The following is a 14,636-nucleotide window of genomic DNA, read 5'->3' on the forward strand; positions in this document are numbered from 1 at the left end:
GTAATTTGTTGTGCCTTTTGGAATAATAGCTCAACGAAGGTACCATAAAATGCTGCTCTTTACTAAAGCCTGTATTACACAAGCTGATTGAGCAAGCTATTGTTGGGAGGGAAGCGGTTTCTCCCGGCAATCGCTTGCTAGCTATTAGAGGAGAATGCTGCTGTTACATGCAGTTGTTTTCTCCGCAACATGGGGGGGGAGTGATCACTATGCCATCGCTTGTCCCCATACTGCCTAGAGGTTTGCCGACAGCAGATCGCTATTAGACAGCATGATCTGCCGCTGGCAAGCACTAATTTTTAAGTATGCTTAAAAGTCAGAATTGCCCTATGGACAACCTTAATATTGCACTGCAAGATTTTCGCTAACGAGCGTTCATGTCAACGCTCATTAGTGTTTATTGGCCAAACAATTGGCCAGTTTAATACAACCTTGAGGCAGCATATGCTCTTGACAGATCTGCTTCAGCTATATGCCTTGAATGATAAATGACCAACTTATTCCCAGGTTTTATCATGCAAAATTCTTATTCATAGTTAATATTGGCAGAAAACATACTTCTGCTCCAAAATCCTCGTCTAACTTTACATAAAATGTACACAAAAAATGCAAGTCAAAATACCACTGCTTGCTGTTCTGCTGTGTCCAGGAGGCACATTAATGGAAACCCAACAGACCCCATTATAGTCTTTGGACGCCAATGAACACTGTTGGTGCCTGTCATATAATGGATGTCTGTCATATAATGGATCCTTCGCGTCCATTTTTTCATATTTATCAAAGAAAAGATAGACCAACATGGTAATTATGCTGTAGTATCAGACATCTTATAATGTGAACCCTGATGAAAATATTAGCCGTAAAATTGTAGAGTATAAGTTATCCATATGGAATTGAGTGACAATTACCCTTATATGCCAAACTGTCATTGGAGGACAAGCTAATAAAACTATTTTACATTTCTGTATTTCTTTTAGGGGAGAATTGTTTATCCAAAAGATATCTGGTTTGAGGAAGGAATGAAACTTGAAGCCATTGACCCTCTTAATGTTGGTAACATATGTGTAGCTACTGTATGCAAGGTTAGTAGTTTATAACAATATTAACTTCCTTATTACCAGTTAAGTAGCATTCACACAACTGCATCATGTTTTGCGGTCCGCAAATTGCAGATCCGCAATACACAGATGCCGCCCGTGTGCATTATGCAAATTTGCAAAACGGAACAGGCGGCCTATTATAGAAATGCCTATTGTCCACAATTACGGACAAGAATAGGGCTTGCTCTGTCTTTTTTGCAGAGCCATGGAATGGAGCAACTTTTGCAGCCCCATTGAAATGAATAGGTCCACCCCCGTTCCGCAAAATTGCGGAACAGATGCAGACCCGTACAGTCGTGTGAATGAGCCCTTATTTAAAATTGTCATCTGCAACTGTATTCTGGGTGGTACAGTTGCTAGTGCAGTCAGTCAGTTGCACCTATTCACGTCAGATCCTTTAACATAAATTGAGTTTTACATCCGGTCTAAGAAGTAATTTTCAAAAAAATCATTGTGTATGTTTCATATGCTTATATAAGTGGCTATGATCGGTAACATCTAAAATCTTTGATGTTTTTGTACACACTAGCACTTCTGTAAACTGATAACCAGGAATCTGAAATCCTAAACGTTGCCATACACATTAGGGGTCTGTTAGTAGTGGATTATCTCTCAATTGAAAGTACTGTTACGAAGAGGATGTGGATTCGCTGTGTCACTTGAATAAATTTGACTTGAGGCTACTTCTAAGGGCATTATCTAAGTGGTCTTCACCCTTTATAAATCACTGTAGTACGGAACGCTATAGGGAATAGATAAAACTAATACTTTATAAAATTTAAAAAAAGGAATATGTTGCACTAGAGTGATCAGGGAACAACGTGAGGTGCACCCACTAACAGATCACCAAATCTGAAAAGGGTTGTAGTAATGAATAAATAACAGTGGGGCACTCTCTAAAGCAATGGGAACAGTGGGTATTGGTGCATAAAATTTTTATTAATATATCTAAAATACGTCGTTCACAGTTAATAGTTTGAATAATTCACAATATTAATTACATGTATATAGCAGCATAAGTGATAAAATGTGCATGCTAAAACGACATTGTGAATTAAGGTAAAACACAATTGGCAATCCAACAATAAAAATCCATCAATAGAAACTTTGCCTCCAAAAATATCAAAAGTTTCTTTAAAAACTCTGGATATCCACAATTAGAGTTCAGTTAATGTTAATAACACTCCAATCTCAGGTCTCGATTAATAACACTCCAATCTCAGATCTCGATTAATAACACTCCAATCTCAGGTCTCGATTAATAGTAGCTATACACAGAGCGGTGTTCTGCTCCTTAGCCTGAGACAGCGGTGTCCCGCTGTAATTTTCGAAAAGCGATCGCTTAATTTTCGTAGACAATTCGATCTTACCCGGAGGGTTTTCGACAAAATCTCCTATCCTCGTCTCGGTGCACCTGCTGTATGTATCGGTGCTTCGGTCCCGAGGGCTGTTTGTTCTTCGAAAGGATCCCACGCCACCGCCGGAAGTCCACGTAGTTTCGCTGAAGGTAAGCTTCCCTTGTCCAGCAAAGACCTCCTGCAGTTGGCGTTCTCAAGATTGTTATAACATTAAATTGTTCACCTCCAAACATGGGGGTCCGTTACCAAACGCGTTTCGGGGTTAGAGCAGTTGACCCCTTCATCAGTGGCTCTCTACATCTACTCATTGGATCCGACCTGATCAAGAACCACCTGTTCAGGGATATGAACCAGATGTCTGAATGTCGGCCCTATGAGCACGAATCAAGGGACAAACATGACGAAACGCGTCGAGCGATTAGTGGGGGCAAACCCATGTTTTTTGAACTACGCTTGATTTGCGTTCACACAACAGAAGTGGTCTACGTTAATCCAGCCCTCTGTAGTATGTGAACAGGTGCACTCAAGCTTTTTTGCTCACACCCAGGTAGTTAGTGTCCCTTGATTCGTGCTCATGGGGCTGACATTCGGACATCTGATTCATATCCCTGAACAGGTGGTTCTTGATCAGGTTAATTTAGTGCAGGGCCATCTAAACTGGGTGATTGAGCTGAGCACCTCGTCCGTGCCACGGTACACACTTTTGGGTGTGTTAGATCACTACGGCCGGCAGGCGTGGTGTTGCAACCATTAGTAGTGCACCAGAAGTGGATTTCTTAGTGACCTTATCCACACCTGAGCGGTACCGCTGATCGTGGCTTTCCATGTGTTACCTCGATTCGCATCAGGATCCGTGGATAGATCTGGTCACTTAGAATTTTATATAGCTAGTAGGTTTCCTTTCCTCACATATTTTTTGTAAATTTAATAAAGTATTAGTTTTATCTAATCCCTATAGCGTTCCGTACTACAGTGATTTCTATTTTTGATGGTGGAACGTATACCAACACCAGCTTGTCAGTGATTTGTCTTCACCCTTTACCCTTTGAGGACCAAGGGACGTATTTGTCCCATGTTTTTAATTGCTGTATCATCTGATGAAGAACTTTAAAATAATATTTTTTTTTTTGAGTCAAAATATTAGTTCTTATCAACAAATGGATCTAGCTTTATTTATTGTTCAAATACGAGCACTCCTCATCCGGTCTTATGCAGAATTTAATATTTATTGGTTAAAAAATGAAACAAATCATTTTTTTAAAAAGGGATATATATATATATAAAAAGTGTGTGATATACAGATAAAATGGCATATACAAATGCTTATTGGAATTCCCACACGGACGTAAAATCAATAGGAACTTGATTGCATTGGTGCAATTGTGCAAAAAAAAGTGCATGTGCAGTGAATACTGTGGAATAAATCAATAAAAAATAGAACAATAAAAAATGTATATAAATAAAAATTATATATATATATATATATATATATATATATATATATATATAAAGTAGAAACACGGACAGCACTCCAAGTAGAAAAGTGGTATGTAATCACCCATGCAGATGGCCATCTGCATGGGTGATTACATACCACTTTTCTACTTGGAGTGCTGTCCGTGTTTCTACTTTGTCTATTTGGGGTAAGCAGCTATATCCCTGGACGTAGCACCCATACTACCTGTTTCCAGTGCCGCCATTATTTTTTCTTTTATATATATATATATATATATATATATATATATATATGATGAAATAAAATGTCCAATCTAGTTGGCGAGTTGTTCCTAGTGCTGGTGAATTAATTAGTATTAATATTCTTGATAGATGATCAAAAGGTAGGTGAAAAATATATATAAAATGAGAAAAATATGTCACTGTGATACAAATAGTCCAGAATCTTCTTGTGTTCTCCTTTCCTCTGTGGGGTGATTTTTATTCTTCTATAATGGTTAATGCTGTAAGTAGTGATAAATAGCTAGCATTTGTAATGTCCCAATGATAAATAAAGTTCTGCTGGATACTGTTGCAGTATTTCAATGTAGTGATGCAACAGTATCCAGCAGAACTTTATTTATCATTGTTAACCAATTGGGACATTACAAATGCTAGCTATTTATCACTACTTACAGCATTAACCATTATAGAAAAATAAAAATCACCCCACAGAGGAAAGGAGAACACAAATCTATAGGAGAAGATTTTGGACTATTTGTATCACAGTGACATATTTTTCTCATTTTATATACTGTATATTTTTCACCTACCTTTTGATCATCTATCAAGAATAATAATACTAATTAATTCACCAGTACTAGGATCAACTCGCCAACTAGATTGGACATTTTATTTCATCATATATATATAATTTTTTTTTTTATTCATATAAATTTTTTTACATTTTTTATTGATTTATTCCACAGTATTCAGTGCACATTCACTTTTTTTGCACAATTGCACCAATGCAATCAAGTTCATATTGATTTTACGTCTGTGTGGGAATTCCAATAAGCATTTGTATACACCATTTTATCTGTATATCACACACTTTTTATATATATATATATATATATATACAGTACAGACCAAAAGTTTGGACACACCTTCTCATTCAAAGAGTTTTCTTTATTTTCATGACTATGAAGGCATCAAAACTATGAATTAACACATGTGGAATTATATACATAACAAACAAGTGTGAAACAACTGAAAACAAATATGAAATGGTCTTCCAACAGTCTTTAAGGAGTTCCCAGAGATGCTTAGCACTTGTTGGCCCTTTTGCCTTCACTCTGCAGTCCAGCTCACCCCAAACTATCTCGATTGGGTTCAGGTCCGGTGACTGTGGAGGCCAGGTCATCTGGCGCAGCACCCCATCACTCTCCTTCATATATACAGTACAGACCAAAAGTTTGGACACACCTTCTCATTCAAAGAGTTTTCTTTATTTTCATGACTATGAAAATTGTAGATTCACACTAAAGGCATCAAAACTATGAATTAACACATGTGGAATTATATACATAACAAACAAGTGTGAAACAACTGAAAATATGTCATATTCTAGGTTCTTCAAAGTAGCCACCTTTTGCTTTGATTACTGCTTTGCACACTCTAGGCATTCTCTTGATGAGCTTCAAGAGGTAGTCCCCTGAAATGGTTTTCACTTCACAGGTGTGCCCTGTCAGGTTTAATAAGTGGGATTTCTTGCCTTATAAATGGGGTTGGGACCATCAGTTGCGTTGAGGAGAAGTCAGGTGGATACACAGCTGATAGTCCTACTGAATAGACTGTTAGAATTTGTATTATGGCAAGAAAAATGCAACTAAGTAAAGAAAAACGAGTGGCCATCATTACTTTAAGAAATTAAGGTCAGTCAGTCAGCCGAAAAATTGGGAAAACTTGGAAAGTAAGGGCTATTTGACCATGAAGGAGAGTGATGGGGTGCTGCGCCAGATGACCTGGCCTCCACAGTCACCGGACCTGAACCCAATCGAGATGGTTTGGGGTGAGCTGGACCGCAGAGTGAAGGCAAAAGGGCCAACAAGTGCTAAGCATCTCTGGGAACTCCTTCAAGACTGTTGGAAGACCATTTCAGGGGACTACCTCTTGAAGCTCATCAAGAGAATGCCAAGAGTGTGCAAAGCAGTAATCAAAGCAAAAGGTGGCTACTTTGAAGAACCTAGAATATGACATATTTTCAGTTGTTTCACACTTGTTTGTTATGTATATAATTCCACATGTGTTAATTCATAGTTTTGATGCCTTCATAGTCATGAAAATAAAGAAAACTCTTTGAATGAGAAGGTGTGTCCAAACTTTTGGTCTGTACTGTATATATATATATCCCTTTTAAAAAAAATGATTTGTTTCATTTTTTAACCAATAAATATTAAATTCTGCATAAGACCAGATGAGGAGTGCTCGTCTATACATTATACTTCAGATTTCAAATTTACTGATTGGGTAAATCAGATAGATTTTGAGCACCTGATACATGATTAAAACCAGGTGAGCAACCTAAAACAAGCTGTAATATTAAACAAATATAATAATTTTTATATTGATGACGTAATCTTATGGTCCTCAAAGGGTAAACTCCTATTCAAGATCTGGACTCCACTGCAGGGGAACCACCAGGCCACTACCTCTTGGAGTAATCTTTGCTCACGTGACAGCTGACCCACGAGTTCTGCGCAACTCACCCATCTGGCTTCTTCTCCCATCCGGTGTTCCAGGTCCGCTCTTTGGTCCTAATCTGGTCTTCGGCTGCTGAAGTTTTCAGTGAATGTTGCAGGTTGCAGCTTGTATCCTGTTGTGAAGGCCTTTCGGCATGCGCAGGTTGCGGCCTGTAACCTGTTTTGAAGGTCTCTTGGCATGCACCAGTCCAATTGTGTAATTTTGGCACCTTACCCAGTGGGATTGTGCCTGACCTTTAGGCCGAATGCACACGGCCGTGGAACACGGACGTGAGCGGTCCGTGGTATCCCGGCCTGGCATCCCGCTGACAGCAGGAGCTCACGGCGCCATTGGTTGCTTCATGCCGCCGCTACACTACAGTAATACACTCGTATAGATCATTCGAGTGTATTACTGTAGTGCAGCGGCGGCATGAAGCACACGGCGTCATAGCAACCATTGACGCCGTGCGCTCCTGCTGTCAGCGGGATGCCAGGCCAGGATACCACGGACCGCTCATGTCCATGTTCCACGGCCGTGTGCATTCGGCCTTAGGTTTCTAGTTGACCAGCGAAGGTGTGCTATCTTGTCTGTTTAGCCATGTACCGAACCTCTGCCTGCCCTGACCATAACTTGTTCTCCATTTTGACTCACTGCTGCCTGCGCAGACCTCAGACTTGAATTACACATGGACTCTGTCTGCTCCAACCTATTATTGCTTCCTGACTGAGTATTATTGACTATGAGCCCCATGGGTCAGTAGCCAACTACACTAGGACTACTCCAGGAGGTAGCCAGCCTGGTTGTTTCCCTGTAGCGAAGGCCTGATCCCTGTATCCCCATACCAGGGAACCGCCAGGACAACACCCTTAGGTTTAGCCCTAAGTCAAACTGGTTATTTGTCCTTAACACTGGTAACATGTATTTTCCCTTCCCATGTGCATAACCTTATATTTATGAGTGTTAAAAATAATCACTACCAAGTCTCATACTTATCCAGTTACCAGTGTTACGGACAGTGGGTGTGGACCCACTGTGCCAACTAACCAGTTTGACTTAGGGCTAAACCTAAGGTTGTTGTCCTGGCGGTTCCCTGGTATTGGGATGCAGGGATCAGGCCTTCGCTACAGGGAAACAACCATAGATGGACTTATGCCTTACATTTAAAGAAACTTATGCCACAGATACCCCCAAAATAACAAAATAAAGACACTAAGTCAAAAATAATTACGGTAAATCTTTATTAGTAAGTCAGAAAAAATGATTGAAAGATTACATTATAAAATAATCCCTACAGGACATGAGAGACAAAGTACCATATAAACCATTGTATCACCATATACTTAAAGGGGTTGGCCACCTTCTGGTTATCGTTGACCAATGTGTTTGTTAGATGATTATATGGTACGTACTTAATCTTTGTTGAAATTCTGCACCATTTTCCATATTTCATAATATATTCTCCCTTGTTTACAAAGTTATTTTTGCTGTCCATACAGAGGTCCTGTCCATAAGATGGCTGCTGATGAAGGGTCATGTGACCAGGCAAATCACCTCCATGTGATGTCTCCTCCATTTAAATACACTGCACCTGCCTCATATCTACTTGATCTGTTGGGAGTTTGTCTGTCCGGTCACATGATCGTCCATCAGCAGCCATCTTATGCACAGGACCTCTGTATGGACAGCAAAAATAACTTTGTAAACAAGGGAGAATACCTTATAGGAAAATGGTGCAGAATTTTAACAAAGATTATATTAGTAAGTACCATGTAGATATCTCACATACACATTGGTCAACAGTAACCAGAAAATGGCCAACCCCATTAAATTATTTTAATGATTGCAGTGTTAAATGGCCTGTATAAAAGATCACAGAATTCACCTAATAATTTTCCCAAACATAAATGTAAGAATGTATAGAAGTAAGAATATTTTGTTATCCTGCAGCCATTTTACATGCTAAGAGACTTAACCCCTTCAACACAAAGCCCATTTTTGTTTTTGCATTTTCGTTTTTTTTCTTCCCCACCTTCCAAGAGCCATACGTTTTTGTTATTTTTTTCTATTCACATATCTATATAAGGGCTTATTTTTTGCTGGACATCTTTAATTGTTTAATGGCACCATTTAAATTGCCATGTGTTTTATTGGAAAACGGGGAAAAAATCTTTGTGAGGTGAAATTGGAAACAATTTAGGCTACTTTCACACTAGCGTTCGGGTGTCCGCTCGTGCGCTCCGTTTGAAGGGGCTCACGAGCGGCCCCGAACGCATCCGTCTGGCCCCAATGCATTCTCAGTGGAGGCGGATCCACTGAGAATGCATCCGCCTGCCAGCGCTCAGCCTCCGCTCCGCTCAGTGAGCGGACACCTGAACGCTGCTTGCAGCGTTCGGGTGTCCGCCTGGCCGTGCGGAGGCGAGCGGATCCGTCCACACTTACAATGTAAGTCAATGGGGACGGATCCGCTTGAAGATGACACTATATGGCTCAATCTTCAAGCGGATCCGTTCCCCATTGACTTTCAATGTAAAGTCTGAATGGATCCGTCTGAAGCTACTTTCAGACTTTGAAAATTTTCTAAGTAATAATGCAGACGGATCCGTTCTGAACGGATGCAAACGTCTGCATTATCGGAGCGGATCCGTCTGATGAAACATCAGACGGATCCGCTCCGAACGCTAGTGTGAAAGTAGCCTTAAAATTCCACCAAGGTTTTTTTGGTTTTGATATTATGGAGTTTACTGTGTGCTAAAAATTCCATGACAACCTTATTCTGGGGTTCAGTACGATTATGGCGATACCAGATTTATACAGTTTTTATTTTGTTTTAGAATGTTTAAAAAAAATTCAATTATCTTTGCATCGACAACCATAACTTTAAAAAATTTCCATCCACAGAGTAGTATTGTTTCGTAACAAAATGTAGTTTTTATTGGTAGCATTTTTGGAGTATGCATGACTTTTTGATCACTGTTAGGCTGGTTTCACACGGGCGTTGCGGGAAAATGCGGGTGCGTTGCCGGAACACCCGCGATTTTTCCGCGCGAGTGCAAAACATTGTAATGCGTTTTGCACGCGCGTGAGACAAATCGCGCATGTTTGGTACCCAAACCCGAACTTCTTCACAGAAGTTCGGGCTTGGGATCGGTGTTCTGTAGATTGTATTATTTTCCCTTATAACATGGTTATAAGGGAAAATAATAGCATTCTGAATACAGAATGCAAAGTAAAACAGCGCTGGAGGGGTTAAATTTTTTTTTAAAAAATTTACTCACCTTAGTCCACTTGATCGCGACCCGGCATCTACTTCTGTCTCCTTTGTTGAACAGGACCTGTGGTGAGCATTAAATACAGTTACAGGACCTTTGATGACGTCACTCCGGTCATCACATGATCCATCACCATGGTAAAAGATCATGTCACGTACCATGTGATGACCGGAGTGACGTCATCAAAGGTCCTGTAACTGTATTTAATGCTCACCACAGGTCCTATTCAACAAAGGAGACAGAAGTAGATGCTGGGCTACGCGATCAAGTGGACTAAGGTGAGTTAAATTTTTTATTTTTATTTTTTTAACCCCTCCAGCGCTGTTTTACTTTGCATTCTGTATTTAGAATGCTATTATTTTCCCTTATAACCATGTTATAAGTGAAAATAATAATGATCGGGTCTCCTAGCAACCGTGCGTGAAAATCGCACCGCATCTGCACTTGCTTGCGGATGCTTGTGATTTTCACGCAACCCCATTCACTTCTATGGGGCCTGCGTTGCGGGAAAAACGCAGAATATAGAGCATGCTGCGATTTTCACGCAACGCAAAAGTGATGCGTGAAAATCACCGCTCATCTGAACAGCCCCATAGAAATGAATGGGTCGGTATTCAGTGCGGGTGCAATGCTTTCACCTCACGCATCGCATCCGCGCGGAATACTCGCCCGTGTGAAAGGGGCCTTATTCAATTGTTTTGGGGCACATGGTGAATCATATGTGTTTAATTTTTTTCTGCTATGGTGTGCATCGCGGAGAAATTATTTTAATACTTCAGACATTTTCGGAGGTGACGATACCTTTTTTTTTATTATTATTATTTTTATAAGCAAAATTGGCAATTTTTCTTTAGTTTTTTTCTTTTTACATAATTACTTTTAGCCTCCTTAGGGGGCTGGAACCTGGGATCTTTTGATCTCTTTTCCCTTACACTATGATGCCTCATTCACACATCAGTGATTACCATCAGTGATTTTGATCCAAAACCAGGTGCGTCTATAAACACAGAACAGGAGCAGATCTTTCCCTTATACCTTATGTCTGTGGAGGCTACAATCCTGGTTTTGGCTCACAATCACTGATGGAAATCACTGATATGTGAATGAGGCATAATAGAGAACTATTATGGTGAATGGGATTCTGCCGCTCAGCCTGCTGAGCAGTGCTTTGTGAACAGGCCTGGGAATCTTTAGCAGGCCCCAGGCTGTCATGGTAACCAATCAGAGCCCCACAATTTATCTGCGGGGGCTCCAAATGGAAGGAGGAGGGAGCCCTCTGCCTAACTCCACAGTTGCCTCAATCCCGTTAAATGACCAGGTTCGGCATCATCACCATTCCCCATGATTGTGGCCGGGTGCTGGCTGTTTTATACTACTGGGACCCGCCATATATGGAGTGGGTTCAGTGCAGCAGCTTGTACATGTTTGTGGTAATGTGTGAATGAGTTAAAGTGTACTTGAGTTTACAAAAAAAGTTTGCATAATGCCTGCGCATTTTTGTACAATCAGGAATAGTTATGTTTGGGCTTCCCTAATGTTTTTTTCAGCCATATTATTCCCTGTTTCAGCTGCAGTCTCACTAATTCTCAAACCGATTTTAAAATTGAGAGATTAGTCAACATGTCCTACGGTGTAGAACATGTCTTAAGCCCGGACACCACGACAAGGTTTCTCAAGTAGCCCGGGACCCTACACTCTCCTACCTGAGCCATATGGGCAATACCAGGAGCCAGTGGGCAAATTACAGGAGCATAGGGCCGACTCGCAAACAACTCACCAGTTACCTCCAGCATGTGGCCATGCTTGCAATGGGAGGAGGGAGGAGTCTGTGAGTCCCACTCAAGACTTGCTGATATAGCCCAGGCTTCACAGGTGCACCTAAATGTGACCTGTAGATGGAAAACAGGCACATTTAAATAGGAGGTGTATAAACTCCTATTTAAATGTGCCTGTTTTCCATCTACAGGTCACATTTAGGTGCACCTGTGAAGCCTGGGCTATATCAGCAAGTCTTGAGTGGGACTCACAGACTCCTCCCTCCTCAAGCATGGCCACATGCTGGAGGTAACTGGTGAGTTGTTTGCGAGTCGGCCCTATGCTCCTGTAATTTGCCCACTGGCTCCTGGTATTGCCCATATGGCTCAGGTAGGAGAGTGTAGGGTCCCGGGCTACTTGAGAAACCTTGTCGTGGTGTCCGGGCTTAAGACATGTTCTACACCGTAGGACATGTTGACTAATCTCTCAATTTTAAAATCGGTTTGAGAATTAGTGAGACTGCAGAGTGCACCTATGTTTGCTATTGTTTTGTTATATTGTTATATTAATTATCACATCCGCACTTGTTACCTTGTGTAGGATGTCTATTGTGGTACTTGTGGTTCGCCGCGGGCATCCTCCATTGTATGCATTTTGCTGGGGATTGCCATTAGCAACGGGCCACAAGTGCAGGATTTGCTCCCCTATATATATGCACAACTGCATGTGGGTTTGAGCAGCTCCTGCTGATGCCAACCTGTCTTCCCTGTTTCAGCTGCACAACTACATGCATTTCACACAGAAGCAGGAGGTGTCTCCCTTCTGCCAGCATTGTACTGTGCTGTCACATCCTTTCCCACTATGTTTTTTTCCAGTTCTGGAGCTCACAGAACAGTTCAGGAGAGATAAATTATACTTACAGAAAGACAGGAGGCTCCTGTGATGTTCAAAGCTGTGTAGAAGCAGTTGTTTTATCAGACTCACGATCTCGGCTAGCTCTGACCCCTCCCCCCCCAAACACACACACACACACACACACTTCCAAACACAAACACTAGTGGCCATTACCTTTTTTTAGGTGGATACAGACATATGTTTTAAATGATGTTCGGGCGGATTAACGCTAATGAACGTTTATATGAACGCTCATTATCAATAATCTGTTGGTGTAAAGGTGCTGCTGATTACATGAAATGCTCATTTATCAGGTAATAGAATCATTGGTGTGTACACCTAAATGGCTCAGCTGATGATTTTTGGAGAAGATCACTTAGTGGTCTCCTTCACTGACGAACAGGTGATTGTTGGAAAGGAACACTTCCTTCCTGACAATAGTCTGCTCATTTGAGTCCGCAAAACGGACAAGAATAGGACATGTTGTATTATTATTTACGGGGCCACGGAACATATGTGTGGATGTGGACAGCACAAGGTGTGCTTTCCTCATCTTTTATGGCCCCGTTTAAATGAAATTGTAGATCGAATGTGAATCGAAACTACAGCCGTGTTCATGAGTCCTAAAAGTATGAGAGGAAGTCTTGGTCGTTTTTGGGTCAAAAGAAAGGTGGTAAACAATGTTTGATTTTGAAAAAAAAAAAGAATTTGGGAGCCAGATTGGCAGTGTTTGTAACAGATAAAGCCACTTAGGGATTATGAAGGCTTTAAAGGGGTTATCTAGAAATTGGTAATGATGACCTTTTCTCTGGACTCCTGCTAATCAGCTGTTTCAAGGAGCCGCCACTCTCATCGGAGCTCTGGTGAGCGCAGCTGGCTCCTGACTTGAATGGGGCTGAGCTTTAGCTAGGCCATGTGACCAATGTACGTGATGTCATTGGCCTAAGCTCACAGAGCGCTGGCCTCTTCTAAAAGATAATCAGCGGAGGTCCTGGCTGTCAGACCCACACCAATCTGACATTGATGACCTATCTAGAGGATAGGTAACCAATATAAATTCCCAGATAACCCCTTTAAGAAGGTTATTCCGACCAATCAATGACATTAAAGAGTGTAATTGTTCAGTGATTACCCCAGACAGTAGTTGGATTGATATCGTTTTGAAGCATCTTTAGTTATATTAAGTGCTAGGTTCTTAATTGAGTCGTTGGGCAAAGTGTATGCAGAATTTAGTTGAGTTGTGTTGTGTTACAGCAGTCATGGCGAACCTATGGCACGGGTGCCAGAGGCGGCACTCAGAGCCCTCTCTGTGGGCACCCACACCCTGGAAAAAGTCTCTGGTGTACTAATATGACTTTTCCTGCCATTCAGCAGCACAGGGCGCACTATTAACGGCACAGGCAGCGCACTGAATGTAGGCAGTAAGTAAATGATAAAGTACATGGAAGATATTCTATATTGGACTGTAGTATTCAAGGTAAATTGCTGTGTTGGCACTTTGCGATAAATAAGTGGGTTTATGTTGCAGTTTGGGCACTCGGTCTGTAAAAGTTTCGCCATCACTGTGTTACAGTATCTGGGACTGTAATATTAAGAGCTTCCAATTTGCTGAAGTTGACTTTAACGTTTGAGAAGTGTCTATAATCCTCTAGTAAACTGGAAATGCGAGGATGGGATTGTAGTCAAAATCAGCAAGTCGTCTGTGAAGGCTGCAGTGGTGTACATGAAAGAGCCCACATGAAAATCCTGGATAATTGGATCTTGGTGGATCTTTTGCGTTAAGGTCTCCATCACTATAACACATAGAGAGGGGGGAAAGGGGCATCCTTGCCTAGTGCCATTTGTATGTGAACACTGTTCATTTTAATCCTAGAGCTAGAGTTCTGATAAAGAGTAAAGATCGCATTTATAAATGGTTCTGGAAAAATGCGTCTACGGAGTATAGCAATCATGTAAGGCCAGCCCACACAATTAAATGCCTTTTCTGCATCTGTTCTTAAAGGGGTTGGCCACTTTCTAGCTACTTGTGACCAATGTGTATGTACGATGACTATATCCCAGTTGATATAGCCTTTGTT

General features: G+C 41.1%; 1 protein-coding gene across 1 annotated transcript in view; it reads left to right on the forward strand.

The window, feature by feature from the left end:
- L3MBTL2 (L3MBTL histone methyl-lysine binding protein 2) overlaps window positions 1-14,636 on the forward strand; it is an 837,765-nt gene that overhangs the window by 507,213 nt on the left and 315,916 nt on the right. The window contains exon 11 of the mRNA XM_040406869.1: window positions 978-1,082. Within this exon, the coding sequence (XP_040262803.1) occupies window positions 978-1,082 (105 nt within the window). The remainder of the gene's footprint in view (window positions 1-977; window positions 1,083-14,636) is intronic.

The sequence above is a fragment of the Bufo bufo genome, chromosome 9 (genome assembly GCF_905171765.1).
Source record: "Bufo bufo chromosome 9, aBufBuf1.1, whole genome shotgun sequence".
Lineage (NCBI taxonomy): Eukaryota > Metazoa > Chordata > Amphibia > Anura > Bufonidae > Bufo > Bufo bufo.